Source organism: Nannobrachium achirus (genome assembly GCF_963921795.1).
Source record: "Nannobrachium achirus genome assembly, chromosome: 19".
NCBI lineage: Eukaryota > Metazoa > Chordata > Actinopteri > Myctophiformes > Myctophidae > Nannobrachium > Nannobrachium achirus.
In genome coordinates, this window is record NC_137826.1 from 25310932 (window position 1) to 25331602 (window position 20671).

Genomic DNA, 20671 nt, shown 5'->3' on the forward strand with positions numbered 1-20671 from the left:
TTACAAAATATCAATCAGCTATTAATAATGTAAAAGGACAAGAACAAGATTGGTAGTGGAAGGTAGGGGTGGTATTTCTTTTTTGGGGGAAATTAGTTTTCAACTCACAGTGAAAGGTAAGCAGTAGCTCTGCAATCTTTATAGGGGTGTGAAGGTCATTCCTCGATGGGCGACCCAGGAGGGAGAGAGTGAAGTCAAGGTTTTGAATGAACAGCCACAGGGAGCCAGTCAAGGCAGATGAGACGAAAGAATTTACAGAGGTTAAAAATGAAGTGGCTGAGGTGGCTGCAGTGCGAGCCTGCCATGACAAATGCTTATCCAGAATCTAACCGAAAGCCTTTGTGGTCTAGGCAAGAGTTGGCAATGTTTATGGAGGAGAGGAAGAGCAGTTCATTCATGTCAAAGCAGGGAAGACATCCAAACGGAGATGTCATCTGATCAAGCAGAGATGCCTCCTCGTGTGTCAGGGGAGGGAGATGAACAGTCAGAGCCCAGAGTGTAGTGCAGGGGAGAGGCCCCAATACTGAATTCTATAGGGAGGACATTATAGCATACAGCCACCTTCTCCTTCATACCTGAGCCATCAGTCAGTAAAAGATTTATATAGACATGTACAGTAGAGATTCACATCAAGTGAATAGGCTATATTTCATTCAAATATAGACAGCAGAATTGTGTTGCTAGGGAACAGATTGGCCGAAATGGACAAAATGGACTTGTACCCATTTAGAATGTTGTCAGGATTGAAAAGGTCTATGCCATTGTTTGACATGAGAATTTTATAGTAGACACGTATCTAGTTTTCAGCATGGCATCAGAAAGACGTTGATGATACTGACAAGAAAGAACGTCAGTGTTTTTCTGAAACCTTATTTCTGTCAATTATTTCTGCCCTTCAATAATACCAAATGGAAAGCCTGATTCGAGGTGCAACTTGTAGGGATTGTGAATTTGTGAAATGAACAAAACAGCTAACAGTGTCAGTAGCGCCCCCCAAAACTTTGCCAAAATCCTCCAGTTGGCCTTATCCTGAATGGACAAATGTGGCATATGACATATTATATAGTATTCTTTTTTTCCTCCCCAGAATCTAAAATGCTGAGTTAGAAGAGATAGGCATTAAGGAAGTCACATGGGCTATAGAAAGGGTAGATCCTTTCAGCCTTTGCAATGGTACTGTAGGAGACAAAACCTTCAGCTGAAAGAGAGGAAGGACCTTTATAACGATTGAACTGGCAACTGACACAGATTGGAAAGAATGAGGTTTTTACTAGATTTACAAGGTTTAAGGCAGCTAGAGGGCAGAAAGGAATGGATGGTCAGAGCATGTGAATGAATTGAAAAGAGGACAAACAGGGGAAGCAAAGAATCAGAAGGAAGGAATGGCTCGAGAATGGAGGAGAAAGATTGAGTTACTGAAGTGAGCCACCAGACTATATACAGCAGGCCTAGCTGTGAAAGTAGACATTAAGTAATCTATCTGAGACAGAAAGAGGCCTAAACAATAAGCAGTTGTAGACAGGATTCTGCAAGTGTGCAGCCATGCAGAATTTAATATTTTCATACCTTTATATGGACATTCTATTTTGTACTCAAGAGAATAGAATGTGAGAACTTCTACAGGTGGCAAGACTTTGAGTTGTAGTGAAAGCCAGAGGTATAGGCAAGAAGGGTGACAGCACAGTGCACTGCCCTGTGGGGCACCTGCGTTACTCACTAGCACATCCGACCGACATCCCTGCTGCCTCACGTGCTGTGGTCTGTAAGTAAGGTAGTCTGTGACCCATGCCACCATGTCATGGTCCACCTGCATCATTGCAAGCTTCTCCGCTAGCAGGTGAGATGTGATGGTGTTGAAGGCACTGGAGAAGTCAAAGAACAGAGTCAATCCAGATGGGGATGGGCCCTGTTCAGCAGATGGCGTCCTCAACCCCCATGTCCGCCCAGTATAAGTGAACTGGAGGGGGTCAAGGTGGTCACTCAAGGAGGTACTACTATAAGGTCCATCTATATATGATGTGCAAAAGAAAAAAGCCCCATGCTGCCCCTCCAGCTGAAAACCACTTCCAGCATGCCTGGTGGTCTAGGAGTGGACTCTCTGGTATCAGTCAGTGGAGCTCTGGTTGTGTGCTATCTATATAGTACCCATCCCTGTTGAAGAGGCAGAAATCGCTGCAGTGACAAGCACACAATCCCCAGCCGGCTTCCCACCCGTGAACACTGCCAATTGTGTTTGTTGGAGCACCCGCCAAGTCGGAGGCACTGCTGCTCTGAAATAAACCCGGCCTCAATCTGTGGTGGTGGTAATTTCTATTTTATCTCTACACCGCCCAGACTGATCAATTAACTCAAGCATGTGTGCATATTTCTGAGGATGGCCTAATGAGAGGGAGACAGAGAAAATGGGCATTCAACATTGGGGGACAGTATACACTCACTGACATTAAGTCCAATTTTAGGGCAACAGGTGAACCGGAACGAAGTGCAGTCAACGATATGCAGGTGAGGAAAACGTGCCACTGCACATTGGAAAATCGTCAATTCAACCATCTGCTGCTGCATGCCTCACACCCATGTAACTGCCCCAAAAGAGTCTAAAAGCTCTGCTTCAGGCTTACAGGCTGTGCTGCACCTTACACCTAAAGGGCTTTTTAACATGGGGAGCAACACAACACTTGCCTACTCGCTTGGATCTGCACTGCACTCCTCGTGAAGAGATGTGTTTCTATGCGCATCCCATAGAAAAATGCTCAACACATTTCAAGTCTGGCAGTGAGCAAGGCATGTGCGTGATGAAAAAATGAATTGGTATACTTGGGACTGGGAGCTATATGCAAGTCAGGAATACATGAACATACGTGTGTGTGTGTGTGTGTGTGTGTGTGTGTGTGTGTGTGTGTGTGTGTGTGTGTGTGTGTGTGTGTGTGTAAATGTCATTGTTAATTGAGCTCTGAAGAGTCTGCAAATGGAACCAGAAGGACCTGTGTCCATTTGGTTCCAATTGTATACTCTTTGTGATAACTGAGGATTTTATTGTATGGCAAGAGTGTGTGTGTTATCTCCGCCAGGCTGAAGACCATGGGACAGCAATCATGAGTTCACACCTGTCTGTCACCATCTCAGTGGTTGACTGTTGACAGCATAGCAGGAATTTCATGGAGGCCGATCTGTTGCCCCTCATTTTGGCCTTGTGCCCCTCAAACCAATGGCATGACCTGAGGCCACAGTGGCCTTAATGCCCCAGTTAACTGTGCCACTTTCTCCTCTGTCTCTTTCTGGTCAATATAGACACCAGGGTCTCTTTCTTGTGACACTTTTGTTCCCCTGAGTCCCCATCTTTAAACCAATCCAGTGACTTGGTGAAGGGCTGAGCATGGATCAGATTGTAAATATCATCATTTATCTAGTTAAATTTTAGTTAAATCGTTAAATTTTCTGGTGTCATGTGATGTACATGGTTCCCAGATTGGTTTAAAATGGGGATATGAATGCAAATATTTATTTGGTAGGTTACTGAATAAAATTCAGCATTTTAGCCTTACCCAGGGACATTAAAGCCTGCATAATAGTGGCCCAGCTAGCTAGTTAACATTTAGAAACTTAGAGGTCTTGCATGGTCCACATGGCCATGACCAAATGCATAATATCATTATGCTATCATCACAGCAGTGGTGGCCACGCATACAGTATGTGGCGCTGTCCATGGTGCTGAAATGTCTTTCAAATGGCTCAATGTTTCTAACATGTTTTGCTTTTCCAAGTTAGTGCAGTGTAGTGGTAGTCATGGATGCTGCTGCTGCTTTCTCCATGCACAATAGCAGAAAACTGAAAATACACTAGCATAGGGCCCTGAGGGACTCCGCTCAACCATAAAATGGGGTTTAGGTGGTTAATAAAGCTAAACAAGCGTTAAAGCCGTCTGGTTTGGTTCGTGTGTGCCCCTCCGCACAGCGATGGCTGTGACGCGCTAGATCACCAATGCAAATGAGAATTCTGCCCCCCCCCCCCCCCCCCCCCACACACACACACACACACACACACGCACACTGCCTCCTCTTCTTTCTATCCCTCTCTGCCAGTAGATGTGAAGAGCTGCTGCTGAGAGAGAGAGAGAGAGAGAGATGGCTTATATAACGCGATATGCTGAAGAGCGATAGAGACGTTCAGAACACGCGAAGAACGAAGATCAAATAACAGCAAATATAACATCATGACAGAGTGTCGGTCACGCTGCTCGGCGTAGAAGGTAAGCTGGATATTCAAATATCCTTTAGTAGCCCTTTACTGCGAACGCTAGCGCACAGACTGGTGTTATAAGATGGAAGACGCATTCTTAAATAGGTGTTCGTGTTTACCCTTGATACAGATTTATTTATTTATTTGGTTATTCGCCAGATTGAAGCAGATAGATAGCCTGCAATTATAGGCAAAAGGGAAATTAAACCATGCGTGCATGACTCGGTGCAAGTAATACTATTTAATTTCGCAACAAGTTAATTGATAGGCTATCCATAATATTTTAAGTTATAAGCGAAGTTCCCTTCTCGCCGAAAGACAGTCTATAGAGACTGCTCTCTCTGTGTGCAAACTGTTGCTTCTATCCTCTGGAGCACGTTAGCCTACTTATAGGTTCCACAGATATTAGGCCTACATTAAAACTAAAAGTAGTCCACAAGGGCACGGCTGTCTCTGAGAGCTAATCTATCTGATGAGAAACAGTGAGCGTCAATCGACAAAACCGCCTGTTTACAACATAATATGTGACATACATGGCATGATGATGTGCATGTGTGAGTAGGATTGCGAAGGGGAGGTCGCATTGGGCGATCGTGACAGGAGAAAAAAACACATGGGACCCAATCAGACTTCATTTTAGTAGCGCAGCGACAATGCATTGCTTTTGTTTTTGTAATTGTGATTGTGATTGTTCTGATGATATGTTGCACCAAGCATAACATATTCCAGTTTGTGTGTAGGTGGGATAGTTATAAAAATATTCAGCAGTTGGCAGCTCATTCTACAATTAGTCATGATGCAGACTATTGGTATGGTTGTTTTTCTAAAGATGAGGCCAGAGATTTTCTGCATACTGCTATAAAATCCCCATTTCATAAGCACCCTTAATGCCCTCCATTTATCACATGATAACATGCTTTCAGGGCGATAAGTGGGACATTGGCTGAGATGTATTGTGCACAGTGCTGTATAAAATGATGATTGATGAGCTTGAATCTTGATATCTCTTGAAAATCTTTGGACCCAAAAAATGTATTAAAAGAAATCATATTATATAGCCTACTGTATTTTATCGAGTCTCAATGTATCAATTTTGCTCATCAAAAGGAACCTTGGCTAATTTCCTCAGAAAAAATAAAACTGGAGAATACTGGAGAAAATGAATCTGGAGACTTTGAAAATCTGAAGGTCAACTGGGCCTGGGTTACAGGGAAACCTTGAACATGGAAGATTTCGCATTGTTGATTATGCTGAAAGACAGAAAACACAGACAAAAATATCAACATTGATCTGTGGTTCTAATCCACCAGGCTTGCTTTCCTATATAGTCTATACCCCCAGTTTAGCTCATGTTACGATAAATACGCTGGTATTTTAAATCCAGCTGCCTGTTCTTTTGTGCCCCAGGTTTTCCAAGAGATCTTCTCTGAGGCCTCTCTGACCCTTTGCCTTGGTGGGAACGTCCATCCCTGCTGTGACACATCACAAGGAATTAGGAAGCGTGGCAATGAAGCACCAAAGCCTTGGCTGTTTTGCTCCCAGATGCATCATGCCTTCACGAGATCACGAGGTTGTACTGAAAACCGTGGCATGATGAAGTTCTAGATCCCGGTGGAGTGGCCGCCCAGTGGACCGAGAAACAGAGCAAGAACAGGAACGTCGTGGGAATGCTGGTGGCTCTCTATAGGCTGCACTGTTTCCTGAGGCGGGCTCAGATGTTGCTGCTGTTCCTCGGCATCGCCTATCTGATGGCGGGCAGCATCCTGCTGCTGCAGCGCTCCAGCCTCAGAGTGGCCCAGCCGAGCCCCGCCAACCTCCCGCCTCTGCTGTCGCTGGCAGCGCCCCCTACCGCCCTCCGGATGGCAGGCCTGGGCGTGGGGGTACGTTCCAGGTGGGCGGAAATGCAGGCCTTGTCCGGAGCGGGCGTGAAGGCAGGGCCACACTGGCCAGCATCGTCCCGAAGCCTGGGGGTTCAGCACCTGCACCGACGCTGGTTTCACAGCCCGGTGCCAGAGAGTCCCGAGCAGAGAGTTTCCCTCCGCCGGAGTGGCAGACACAAAGGTACCAATTACTGGCTTATTAAGCCTAATTTATGCTTGAGAAATAGCAGACCTACAAGCTCACAAAGCGGTGCGGACAGGCACGTGCACACATAGACATCAAAGGGGGCTTGAGCCCCAGCCCTTTTATCCGTCTGTAAAAAGTGCCCTCTCCAGACCATGAATGCAGTTTTTACTACGGAGAAAGAAATGCAAATGCACTCTTTCCGTGCCATACCTGAAGGCAGCATTTGACTGATCAGCAAAACTGATCAGTCAAACTGAAATTTACTATTATATGATAAAAAGTCTCAGATCGAAAATAATTTTTGTATGTATCTGAAAAAAGTAGGATGTGTGAGTTATGAACACCCTGATGAAGGTCTGCAGACATTGCAGATATTGTTTTTCCTCATGAATAATATACGAGAGAAAAAATATACAAGGTTGTTTTCTTGTATTTCTTCATGATTTACTATTTGAGCTCCGCTGGCCCGCAGCGAGTGGCAACACGCTCTTTGTAAGGGGTTTACATATCATATTTGTATTAGGCTTCGTTACACATTCATGAATACACAATTGCAGGTTTTAATAATTTATAAATGTTTCATCATAGATTTATGAATCATTTCACATATGGCTGTACACTGGAACTGAATATTCTTGTACATCCGAAATATAGTCTGATCTCTCATAATCAACAAGGGCCAAGGCGGGCGAGCACAGAAGTAGACTTTTTGAGAGATTCTGTTGTTTCAATCTTTAGATTTGAATGACACCATTCCGTTTGAATCATGCTGTAAACACAAGTTGCTGATGGCAAAAAACACCCAGCAGGACTGGTACCTGCAGAACATTCTTAACCACTTAAACCCTATATACCATATAGGCCTACGTCATCGTATGGTGAAAAGTGAAAATAGTGATCTACTGGGGGCGCCCGCTGGCCTACCGGTCCAGGCACATACCATTATGCTCATTGTAGCCCAGTGGTGCCCAAAAGGTAGATCGTGATCATACCAGTAGATCACCAAGGGTGTGCAGGTAGACCACATCACATGCCTTTAAAAATATATAATTAAAATATAAAAAGAATATGTCAATATGACATCAAGAAGGGCCTGTCAGCTCCCGTCATGGCTTCTAAAGTAGGCAAACCTCCAATGCAATACTTTGTTCAAGAGTCAGTAGCATTACAAAGAACCCCAAAACCTACCACTTCCATACAGAATGAAGACATTTCCCCCAGTGTTTCCCATTTATTTCCCCCTTACAGTAAGTGTGTTTGTCTAAAATGCAACGCCAGTGCTGCTATTCCAAAGCCCCCCTCAGACCCTCAGCTAAAACATTTTGGATGGGTAGATCATGTTGAGCTAGTCATTTTAAAAGTAGATCACACGTCCAAAAAGTGTGGGCACCCCTGGTGTAGCCTGACAGCATGTTGCTGGTTCAAGTCCTGATCCCGACTACCGTTGCTGCGCGTCACTCCCGCAAGGACGTTTTTCCTACCGGAGCTGAGCCGAGGCCACGCCCAACATGAAGTGCTTCTCTCGCTGTTTTGGCCAAGTATAGTTATTGACAAAACCATGACGGAGGCTCACCTGGCAGAGCGTTGCTAAGGTCGATTGAGCCGACTCAACGCCTTTCGAGTTAGGTATCCAGGGGGACAGAATAGTAAATAATGTTTAGGCGAGAGCGTCTACTGACCAATCACAGCGCGTCCTTGCACAAGCTCCTCCCCCTACTCTCCTCAGCTCCGGTAGGAATAACACACTGGTCTCACTCCCCATTTCCTGTCGGTCTACTGTTCTATCAATAAAGGTATAAAAGCCCAAAACATATGTGTCCCAATTTGGCTGGGAGCCAGTCATTGGATTTTTATTCATTTTCATTTTTTCATTTCATTTGAAAGCTGTGGATCATAGCTACAAAATGATATATTGGTTGTGGAGATTGACCCAACAGTTTTGAAGATATGGCTTATAGAATGATGCCATGCTGAAATACTACTTTTGAGATATTCAAGTTCTAAATAAATTTCTAACCTGCAAATGACCTGACGATCTCTCACATTAATTAAAAAAAGTCTTATTTACATGCAGAGTTAAGCTCTGGCGTTTAAGTGAAATGTAGCCTGAAATTTATGAAATGCTTTAGTGGCTTTATCACATTTTAGTGAGAAAAAAAAAGGTATTTTCAGTCCCTGTCTAAAGCTGTACTTTCCGAGATGACTGGCTCTCAGTGAGATTGGGACACATATCTTAATAAAATAAAAAAATAAAATAGTGATCTACAAGCTCACAATTTAGTTTGAATTATTTTGAAATGTTGAAGAAATTGCCCTAAATAGGGATGCCAGGGATAAGTGGTTAAAAGCCTCTCAAATGACATTCTGATCTGTCTCACTACTGCACTCTAAAATGTTACCCAGACACGACACAATGTACTGTAGCTCCTGCCAAAAAAAATCAAGGTAACCTTTTCTATAATAAACTGTCAACAAGCTAAAAAATTAATAAATTGATCTTCAGCAACTTTTGTCTTCTGCATGATTCAAACTTAATGGTGTTTTCAAATAAAAATTGTTCTTGCATACTGTATGTTTGAAATAGTTTGTTAACAAGGCTTTCCAAACTAAGCACCAGTGATCAGCTCTCACAATGGCTGATGTGCACTTTCTTGTGTGTGCGTGTGTGTGTGTGTGTGTGTGCTTGCTTGCGTGCGTGCGTGCGTGCGTGCGTGCGTGCGTGTGTGTTTTTATATATAGAAAGTGTACAGTATACGTATATATTCACACCAGAATGAGGAAATGTCACAGTTTAAAATAGATTTTCTTTTTTTACATTGTTGAGTGAACATAATAAAAAGCAAGATCTGCACACTCAAAGCTGTGCAAAGATCTGATTTTGTATGTTCTTCTATAGAAGCTTTCAGCCATAGTCCTACTTCAGGCACATTGTTTTAAAAAAGGAGTTTACAGTATACATAACTCTGAATATAATATATGTTGAATCCATACAATGACAGTGCCATGTAAACCCCTCACAGATGAGATGGTAATGACACATGCAGCAGTTTTCCTTCTCCTCATCACCACCCCTTCTTATCTCGCATGCACATGCATATTACTATACTTTAACCACATGAATCCCCTTGCGTCCCTATTCTGGGCATGTCATAATAGGTCAAAATAGACAAACATCTGGTGAAAATAGCAGATCTACAAGCTCACAACGCATCGCAACATACAACTAATTATGGTTTGTAGTTGACTGCCATATGTTTACAATTTGTTATACATTTTTCTGTTGTTCTCTGAATAATTCAGCCCATCAGTAATCTAACAGAAGTAATTAAATTCTTAAACCACTAGGAAAACCTAGGTTTACAGACTGAGCGCTTACATTATTCTGGGAGCAAACATTTGGTGAAAATAGCGGATCACAAGCTCACAAAGCATCGCTTTGCGACCTTTTGTGAGCATGTACTGTAGATCGGCTATTTTTGGCAAAGAGATTGCCAAATTGGTTTAGAGGGAAAAGGGAGGTGACCCAAGTACAAACCCCTGGGGGACCCCTGGTCAATATAGGGTTTATTGAATATTGAATATTCTTTGTGGGTCAATTTACTAGTAAAGCCTGTAATTGCTCATCTTTACGTTGGTTCTTCTGTCACGTCTTTTAGGCAGTTATTGAGCAGGTGAGAATTTCTCTCTTCCATTTAGACTCAAACCAATTCTTGTTGCTATCTGCAACAAGGGGGTATAATAATGGTAACTCAGCCTGGCCACAACAGGCCATGTGTGTCAGAGACCTGCGTTAAGCTCTTTTATTAGCACAGAGCGCCCATCCGTTTTCAAGTTGAGACACTAGCATTAGCATCCTGGATTTAAGTTGCTTCATGGGTTTGCTTGATGCTCCTCTCCGCGTCTGGTTCACACCTGGTTGGCGGGGCTCTGAGGTGACATTGATGAGCGCTGACGTAGAAATCCTGCTTAATTTATGGACTCCATAGCGGAATTGAAACTCTCAAAGGATCAGCAAAACCTTGACTCAGAAACGATGTTAAAAGATAATAGAAAACATTTATTTACAGAGCTGTAACAGTCATACAACATACACATACATCCTTCACCAACGACAGACAAGACAAGACTGCCTTGCCCTCCCTCTCACAGTTCATTATTTCATCTGCTAAAACAAAAACATCTATTCCTTCTCTTTCCCTAGCTCATTAAACGCGAAGAACCTTATCTCTTTCTATTCTCACAGTCGTAAAACAAAGAGGCACTATGTGGCACCTTGACCTCCTTACCTATCCTCCCCTCTTCCCTAGTCTAGCAGCTGAGTCTCAGGGTCAGCAAATAGCAGTCAACAAGATAATAATATATTTCATTCACTTCAGCGCTGAGCTCAAAGTTGAAATAGTTTCAACTGTAAGCTGAGTGTTAAAGATATGTTTTGAGACATGTAGCACTTACAGGGCTCATTTTGAGACATGAGCCCTGTAAGTGCTACAGTACCTTTCCATAGAAAGAAACCATCCATCCATCCCTCCATCCATATTCAACCGCTTATCCAAAGTCGAGTTATGGAGGTAGAAGTTCAGCAGGTTCCCTGGGCCACATTCAGGGACGTGCTGGCCATTGGGAAAAGCGGGACAACTCCCGAACGGCCGGTTCATTCCCGGCCGGTCAGGCCGGCCATTAGGAAAAAATGTAACTGTTTGCACAAAAGTAAAAAATTAAACTGTTTGCACAAAAGTAGTGAAAACAGCAGATCTACAAGCACACAGCGAGGCGTTGTGTGCTTGTAGATCGGCTGTTTTCACTAGTTTAAATCATTTTTAAAATGATAAAACGGTTTTGGACATACAAGGTTTCCACCCGACAACGACGAAATATAACTCATGTAATTGGCCCACTGGCTTGTCACTTTGTCACAAATCTTTGAGTAGCAGCAGCGCTATAGAGAGAGAACTCTCTCTATAGCGCGCAATGAGGGCCTCTCCAACTCTTTTTCCCGGGCTGAATCAGGGACCCAGCATGTCCCTGGTTGGGGGATCCCGAGGTTCCCAGACCATCGTGGAGGTATAAGCCAGGCCCCCCCCCCACGTGCTCCTGGGTCTGCCCCATGGCCTCCTCCCTGCTGGGCGTGACTGGAAAACCTCCCTTTGGAGGTGACCAGGAGGCCTCCTTAATGGATGCCTGAACCACCTCCACTCCGTTCTACACAAAGGAGCAGCGGCTCTGCTCCGAGTCCCCTCACGGATGAATGAGCTTCTCACCTTAGAAAATGAAAGACAAAACTGCGCCAGGCCTGTTTTTACAGGTCTCCAGTGGACACACGGCCTCAGGCAGAGGAGGACAACGGAGGCTGATTGAATCATGATATTGATATGGTCGTGGTCGGCTGGATACCTCCTATCTCCAAAACTTTCCAGGAAAATGAAAATAATAATAATAATAATACATTTAAAAAAACTATCCAATGTAGTTATTATTTAGTCAAACCCATTCTATATTTATAAAAGCGCCACACACACTTAACTACTTTTTTGAAAAAACATTGTGAATGTTATGAGCTTGTAGATCGGCTATTTGCTACTTGCGTGTGACAATGTGGTATGACGAAGTACGGCATTAATTTACAAAAAAACATAAAAAGTTGAGTTACGAACATACAAGGTTTCTGCCTGACAGCAATGATATGCTGAGGCCACTGCTCAGCCTTTTTTTCTTTTTTCTTTTCTTTACACATTTCATGGTTCATTGCTTGCCATCTTCTTGTCCATGTAGTACCTTCCTGCTGCATCAAAGCCATCTCACACAGTTAAATCGTGAATGTTGATTTAACTCTGAGAGTGTAAAATGTCACCAAATGGACAACATTTATACAGCCTCAGAGTTACAAATGGATGAAATTACACTGAGGATTTTATAGTGTACTGGCATGCAGGTCTTACAACACCGTTTGAGTTTTATATTTGGCATCTGGAAGTATACAAAAATAGACCCGACAGCCTCTAAGAAATAACTTTTGTTTCGTTTTTTGTTTCGCACTATGAATAATGAATAATAATAAATAACAAAGAACATTGTTATGGAGCGCCAAGGCCACAAAAGGACATTTTCCTTCTTGAATAATAATCTTGACTTGAATAATTCGTTGGAGGGTCACAATATGTCAAAAGAAATGTATGTCTTATAATAAATATAGAATTCAAAGCCCTCTTTCATAACACAGATTTGATGAGGTACAATTGATCTTAGTCTACTACATAGCGAATGGGTCATGTTTTAAGCAACCCCATGTCCATCACATGTCTGTGTGCTAGATTATAAAAGCTGCATTGCAAGCACATTTTATAGATGTAAGACAGTGGTTCTCACCTTTTTGGCTGGCAACCCCTAAAAAAAGACACCCCCCTCCTTTACGACTAACTGATCTAACAGCATACTCAACAGACACGCACTTGCTCACATGAAATGTTTAAATCACTGTGCTGGCTCCTCCCCTAACAGCTAGGGGAGGAGGACAACGGCACATAGCTGAACAAGTAGAGAGAGGCTGCCTGGGAAACAGAAGGTCCCAGGTTCGAGCCCCGGCAATGTGTTGAGGTTTCCCATAGCAAGACACTTAACCCACATGGGCAGCACTCAGCTGGGTGAAACTGAAAACGATCTTTCCCCCGCGGGATAAAATAGGTCTAATTTTGACCGCTCCCACGTCTGGCTTTGTCTGTTTGTATGTATGTACGTATATATGTCCCACACTTGAAATGAACTCATATAAAGCACCAGTCACTTCACACTGGGTGTGATTTTGCATTACTTTGTTCGCTATTTTATTGGAAAACAACTTAATGTGGAGGATTCTTTCTGACTGGTTTGTTTTTACACATCAAGGGACCTACATTGGTTGCTTCCTGCACGACGCAAACGAGCGCGCCCTGGGAGGAACTGTGCTGTACGACCTGCGCAAGATGACCAGCTCTTTGTGTCAAGACACCTGCTCAGAAAGGTAATGCATTCCCAGTAAGGGTCCTGTGAATGGACCCACAGTGGGCCTGCTGTTTGAGTAAACGCTTTGGCTCTCAGTCTTCTGGATGAATGGCTCCTGTGTGCCAGTGGAGCGCCAGGTGGCTGGATGACAGTAAAAGATGAGGGGGTTGAGAGAGGCGGGGATGGCTAGGACTGAAGGCTCGAGCTGTCACCGCAGAATGAAGGAGGTGTGTATGTATTCAGGAGCTTAATGAGGTGACGATAGAGAGCAAACAAGGACACACGGATATGTGACATCCTTTCTAATGGACGCATTGTGAATTTCTCCGATGACATCAGTTTAGGCATAATTTGTAGCTGTAAAATGGCTACAGTGTACACAGTAAAATCCTCAGTGTTAACCCAGAGTTATAAAGGGACAAATGATTACTGAGGACTTTGCATTGTATAGCCACAGTGGCTATTGCAATGCGTTGCAACATATATCTCAAAGAGTAGGGGGCTTTTGGAAAGTGAGCTCTACATAATATACAGTTTGTTTTTATATCTCAGACAGCTATAGATTTCCCTCAGAAACAAGCATAGCCCAGATAATAAATAGATCTACCTGGACTAGTTTCTGTTTACATCTCTGGCCCACTCACACAGAAAAAGGAGTCCAGTTTGATATCAGTGCTGGCAGACCAGATAAAAGGAGATAGCTAAGAGAACATGAAACGCTCAAAAGAAGGATTTAGACTGTAAATCCTGTAGACTCATTAGAGGTGACCTCAATCTACAGCTGATTATTATACACATATAATATATACAGCACATGCCGAATGAGTAATACCCACTAATATCACTGGGTCTGGATGCCGGGTTTAATTGAAGTCTGAATTAATTGAAGGATTTGCATGTTACCTTGGGTGCGTTATGAGATAGCGCAGCCTAAGGGCAGTAGCTTAAAGTTATGATTGCCCTGGGGCTATAGCATAGTGGGCTCAAATGCGTGCGCGCGTGTGTGTGTGTGTGTGTGTGTGTGTGTGTGTGTGTGTGTGTGTGTGTGTGTGTGTGTGTGTGTGTGTGTGTGTGTGTGTACGCGCGTGCGTGCGTGCGTGCGTGCGTGTGTATGCAGTGGGTACCGTTTTGCAGGTCTGGAATATGGAGCTGAGTGCCACTGTGGAAACCGTATCAGCAGTCCGAGGGTCCCAGAAGAGGACTGTAGTCTGGTGTGCCGTGGGGAGAGGGGGTCTGTCTGTGGGGGCGTGGGGCGCCTCTCCATATACAAGGTGGAAGAGCAGCTCCCAGGCCACAGGAAATGTGAGTCAACGCAGTTCAGTGACATATTAGATGTGTTGCATTAGTTTTTCGAACCTATCAGCACCAAATGTTATGCGTTATACTTTTAGAGGATGGATTAGGTGCAAGTGGAATAGTGTGGATATGAATAGTGTGGAAGGAGAAATCAAATAAAAATTAAAATGCTTCCTGTCAGTAACAGAAACATCTGCCTTGGTTGACCTTAACTATTTTTACAGAAATTGTGGGTTGTTTGATAAATTAATCACTTTTTTTTTTTTTTTGTGTTCATCATAAATGTTTTGCGGATTATTTACAATTACAATCATGAAAATTCAACAGTTGTTGCACCATTTTACAAAGTAACTGGCTTTTAAAAAATATATAACAGGACACTTGAATGACGTTTGGCTGTGTGGCTGTGAATTACCTTTTCCAGTCAGAAATGTCCACTACAGTGGCTGCTTCAGGATGCCAAAGAGTTCGGTCAGATCCTTCCCGGTCTACTCTATTCAACCTAACCTGACTACACAGTCCTGCATCGAGACCTGCACAGATAAGGTTCACATTAAGCCTGATTTATAAATTCTTGTTGCACGACGGTATTACATGCCGAAAATAGCCTATCTAAAGCTCACAACTTATAGCGATGTGATGCGTTAGTTCTCCAAATGTTACCAGTGGTCTATTTAATTTCTGTTGTCTATATCCAGGGTTCCTTGAGCGTGTGCCAAGAGGTCCCCAGCTAAATGATTTATAGTTAGGAACCAAGTAAGTGGACCCTTACCAGTCTGTAACTCTGACAGTGTACAAATGGAACCACGGTCCATTTGGTTCCATTTTTACACTCTCAGAGTTATGTGGGTCCATGATCTATTTTGTACCAAATTGGAGAACCGCTGAGTTTTCTAAGACCCTTCCTTCCTCTCATAAGACGGCCTTTGCTTCCTGTTGATGTGAATGGGATCTGTGTTGGGAGACATGGGGTTCTTGAACACTGTTCAAGGTTTAATGGGTCCCTAATGATTAATAGATGCTCATTGGAATCCAGTCCTCCGGATTGGATTCATTTCAGCAGGAAAAGGCTGGTATTCTGTGAATAGTTCTCATTCAATATGTGTGTATGCATATGTATGTGTGCCAGAGAGAGAGAGAGAGAGAGAGAGAGAGAGAGAGAGAGAGAGAGAGAGAGAGCGAGAGAGCGAGCATACAGTATACAACTCTCAGTGCATAATTACCAAAGCCTTTGTAGTTCTGGTCATTGCATCAAACATTGAGCATCTTAAAATGTAATAATTCAAAGAAGAAAGAAAAAAAAGAAGGAATTATCGATAGTGAAGCTGACACATAAACCCAGTGTGAACTGCAGCCCAGCCCAGGGGAAATAAGCACAACAAGAATAAGATTCATAAACCTGTACCATTTGTGGCTGTGTTTGGTAGGAGCTGCCGCTGGCTGTGTTAATGAAGCCCCATTGTTTCTGCACATGGACGTCCTCTTTGTTCAACCTGAGCCTGCAGCCCCAGGAGCCGCCATGTGTGGGCAGCATTGGGCTGAACCACACCAATACGTCCACGCCCACACCATCAAGTGATGATGAGCACCAGGTGTACCAGGTGTACCATACACCAGTGCTTGGTGAGACCTTGTTGTTTGGTGTAAAGAGCTGGATTTAAATAAAAGAAAGACAATTCTCACTTGTGTTACAATCCATATCTTCCATGTCTTATCCAATATATGAACCTGGGTCTCCCAGATGAAAGATAACATTTCTGCTACTCTGGCAAATAGGCACACCTGCTTTATGGCCAGGCGAGATATTGTGCTATGAGCTTCAGGCAGTGCTAGTTGCCAACTACTACTACGCAAAACCGGTTTCTATATGGAGAACCACAGGAGATGTGCTATAGTTATATTATAGTTATATTGTGTCAACATACTCTACCAATACAGATTGGTTCAAATAATGTTTAATTCATGAAAAGCTTTCATTAAAATCTGAGTGTACAGTGTACGTTCTCTGAGTTGGATGAAAGATATAAGGGAGCCTCCGCACACTCAAAACTGTGCAAAATCAGGTTCTTTATTTTCAGTTAGATTTCAAGCTTTTGGTCATAGACCTTCTCCAGATCTCTATAGTTTTTTTATAAACTGATCCCAGTTTGTTTAAGACATCCACACAAAATATGATGTTCTCTGTTATTGTTTCATCATGCAGTTTCATAACCGAACCTGACATACTCAAATGTGCCCTTCATAGATTCCAGGTGCAAAGAGAGGATGTTTCTGCCTCAGAGGGCCAGCTCCCTGGTGGCTCTCTCCAGTTTCCCGGGCGCAGGCAACACCTGGGTACGCCACCTGATTGAGCTCGTGACAGGCCACTACACCGGCAGCTTCTATTTCGATGGAACACTGTATAACAGAGGTAGGCGGAAGGCTTTGCGTTAAGGGCCGCACGCCAATAATGATAAATACTGTATGAAGATAGATAGCTATAACGATGATGATGTGAGCATCAACACTGATGAACCATCACGTTCTGTAAACATGTTGAACTCAGTGATGAGTTGAATATCGCACCCTGTGAATTCAGGTGGACATCACAACCAGGGTTGTGCTGCCGGCGGAGCGATACGGAGCGCCGCTCCACTAGCTTTGAAGTTGCACGCACGCCGCAAATGCACCGTTGGCTGTTTTCGCACCGCGCTAACAAAACCTGTCGATCGACGCAGAGTGTCACAGCTTGAATTAGCAGCAATGACGGACCTGGTTGATGCATATAAATGGTCTATCCATTGTGTGACAGCCTAGTAGGTGTGAGAGGTTCTGTCTGAAGCAGTCAAAAGAGTTGGCTAACAGTGGCTGATGGATTCATGAGCTAATTAAATTATAGTGGTGGGCGGTGAGGTAAATGCATAATTATGCAGTGTATTTTGGGTTAATAAATAGGCCTACATATTAAAGAGGTTATTTCAATCGGCGATCGCTCACTAGCACGTGCATGCGACTGCTCCACTAGCCAAAAGAATTCACAACACACCCTGATCACAACGATATAGTTCACCACTGTCGTCATAGTTGTGGGGTAGACTCTGCCATGCATCCACTTGAGTTAAGGACTTTTCAGACAGGATGCAATGCGACACAACGCCTGCGTTCTCACTTGGATCAGCGGGGTCCGACTGCACTTCTCATGTGAATACACAAAGGCAATTGCTCTGTGAGTAAACTCCAGGTGTCTGCTTCAGCTGTGTCAAATCATTGTCCTTGGTGGATAGAGCTGTATTTGAAAGTCATTTTCCACAGTGTGCACAGTAAAATCCAGTCAAATATGCGTAGAAAGAAGTTGACCATAATCCAGCTCTTGTCGTGGGCGGGCGTGTGCGTGAAACAAGCACGAACGTGGCAGTTTGCCGCTCCGCCTGTCAGATTGACCTCATCTCCCTATCTGCCCACTTGCCTCTCATTGAAAATGAATGACTATGTGAGTCAGTCGCTCCCTGTCTGAAAATCCATTTAGAACAATATATTAATGCACATATTTATTTGTATTTATAGTTGTTCTTGGTGTGGACGGCCCATGTTGTTGCAATATCCAATGTGGTAATGTGGGCTGTAAATGTTCACACTCATAGCTAAGTTAACTCTCTTTTAAGGTGTACTATTCAGCTGTTTGAAGGAGGTATCAAATGACTAGTATTCGAGAGGTTTGATATTTCTTCATTCTGTGTCTCTCCTATAGGCTTCAAAGGAGAGAAGGACTACTGGAGAAGTGGCCGCAGTATATGTATAAAGACCCACGAGAGCGGCCAGAAAGAGATCGAGATGTTTGACTCCGCCATCCTGCTCATCCGGAACCCGTACCGCTCCCTCATGGCTGAGTTTAACCGCAAGTGCGCGGGACACTTGGGCCATGCCACTGAAGCACAGTGGAAGAGCAAAGGTAATAGAAGCCAAGTCAGTGCTTCCCAAACGTATCCATGCCAAGGAATAGGTGGTCAGTACCACGTCAATGGTCAGTATCATGATCAGTATCATGGTCAGTGTCATGTCAGTATCATGTTCAGTACCATCAGTGTCAGTTTCATGGTCAGTAACAACAGTATCATGTCAGTATCATGGTCAGTATCATGTCAGTATCATTGTCAGTATCATGGTCTGTATCATGTCAGTATTATGGTCAGTATCATGTCAGTATCAGGTCAATAATGAAATGCTCAAAATAGGAACACAAAGTTGAAAGTGGTTAAACTGGCACAATAATCTTTATTTAGAAATGTATTTCTTTCCAACTGGCCTCCCTGGTATACCAAACTAGGGTCTGGGGACTCCGAGGGGGCCTTGGGGGGGCTCCAGGGGGTCCCAAGCTAAACTATAGTTTAAACACTATATGAGAATAGCCAATCTACAAGTTCACGAGTTGTTTTGAGAATCACTGATTTAAACCACGCTTGTCAAAGACTAAAGGCCCATTCCCACTGGGCCAGATAAAAAATATCTGTCTCCATTCAAGTGGATGGTACTCTCATCCACTTCAACGGAGACATATATTTTTTTATCTGTTATCTGGCCCAGTGGGAATGGCCCTTTATTCTGCAAGTTTCTTCTCACAAATACCTTCTTTTCTCTTCTTGCAGATTGGCCAGAATTTGTTGACAGCTACGCCCCCTGGTGGGCATCCCATGCTCTGAGTTGGCTGAAGTTTGGCCGACGCCTGCTGGTTGTACACTATGAGGAGCTGCAGAGAGCTCTCTTCCCCCAGCTCCGCCTCATTACCTCCTTTCTAAATGCCACCATGACTGAGGACAGGTTGCTGTGTGCCCAGAGTAACCAGGAGGGCCATTTCAAGCGCTCAGCGGCCCAGCAGCCCTCCCTTGACCCCTTCACTCCCAGTATGAGAGCGATGATTGACTCGTTCATTCATAGTGTAGACCAGGCACTACAGAAGAGGAATTTCAGTGGACTGCCAGAGGACTATCTACCCAGATGATGGTAGAAGAATGTCATCCAATGTGTATTACAGGAATTGGCCGAGTTATATTGAGGATTGGGGGGCGAGCAGCAGAGAGTGGCTGTGAAACACATGAGCTCTTATTATCACAGAACACATTCCCACAATGTTGGCTGAGTTTACTGGTGACATTCTGTGCGTGCATTTTTGAAATGCGCGCGCACGTGCACACACACACACGTGCACACACACACACACACACACACACACACACACACACACACACACACACACACACACACACACACACACACACACACACACACACACACACACACACACACACACACACACACACACACACACACACACACACAGGCATAATTGGACCACATGTCTCCCTCATATGCCAATTTCACTGTGAATGGCTGTAGAGATAATAACATTGGAGATCAGTGAAGGATAAAAAAGGACGAAACAATTGATTGTTATAGATATGGGTGATTATCACCGTCTCTGATGAGGGCCAGGACTGTGAGAGCAGGAGACATGATTCACAGAGAGGATTTCACCTGTGGAGTTGGGAATATTTAGCAAAAGTGCCTGACTAGACAAATATAAGTCGGTATTTATCTAGAGTCGCTGTTGGGTGGAAACCTTGTATGTCCAAACGTGTTTACTTTCCAGGAAATGGAAATGTACTTACCATTTAGTCTTTTGTTAAAACTTTTCATTGGTTCAATATTTATAAAACCACAAATGCACTTATCCACTTTCACTTTTACTTAAAAATAAATAAATAGCACTGCACATCTACAAGCTCACAATGCATCGCATCGGCTTTTTTCCCCCTACTTTTGTGTGACGAAGTAAGGAATTAATTTACGAAAAGAATTACGGAAATACAAGATTCCTGCCTGACAGCAACGATGAGTTCCTTTGTTATGTTGATCACTTGTGCTTGCCTTTAAGCAATGCTAAGACATATTTCTCATTGGGGCAATACTACCGAGTTCACACACAGTCAACTATTAATATTGGCCAATCAAAGAAAAAGCGTGTATGGTCATTAAAAAAAAAAGAAAAACACATTACGCTTTAATTTTCTTACTGCTAACAGAACACAAACAATGTGACACAGATAATGTTGTGTTGTGAATC

At 43.5% G+C, this 20671-nt stretch overlaps 1 protein-coding gene across 1 annotated transcript; it reads left to right on the forward strand.

The window, feature by feature from the left end:
- Nucleotides 1–5903: 5903 nt before the first annotated feature.
- LOC308303976 (sialate:O-sulfotransferase 1-like) lies at nucleotides 5904–19549 on the forward strand (the record flags this gene model as incomplete). Its single annotated transcript, XM_080748525.1, has 8 exons — nucleotides 5904–6297; nucleotides 13183–13297; nucleotides 14396–14580; nucleotides 14999–15120; nucleotides 16002–16197; nucleotides 16820–16984; nucleotides 18302–18502; nucleotides 19197–19549. The coding sequence occupies 8 exons, from the start codon at nucleotides 5904–5906 to the stop codon at nucleotides 19547–19549; spliced, it is 1731 nt and encodes a 576-aa protein (XP_080604651.1).
- Between the last annotated feature and the right edge of the window lie 1122 nt (nucleotides 19550–20671).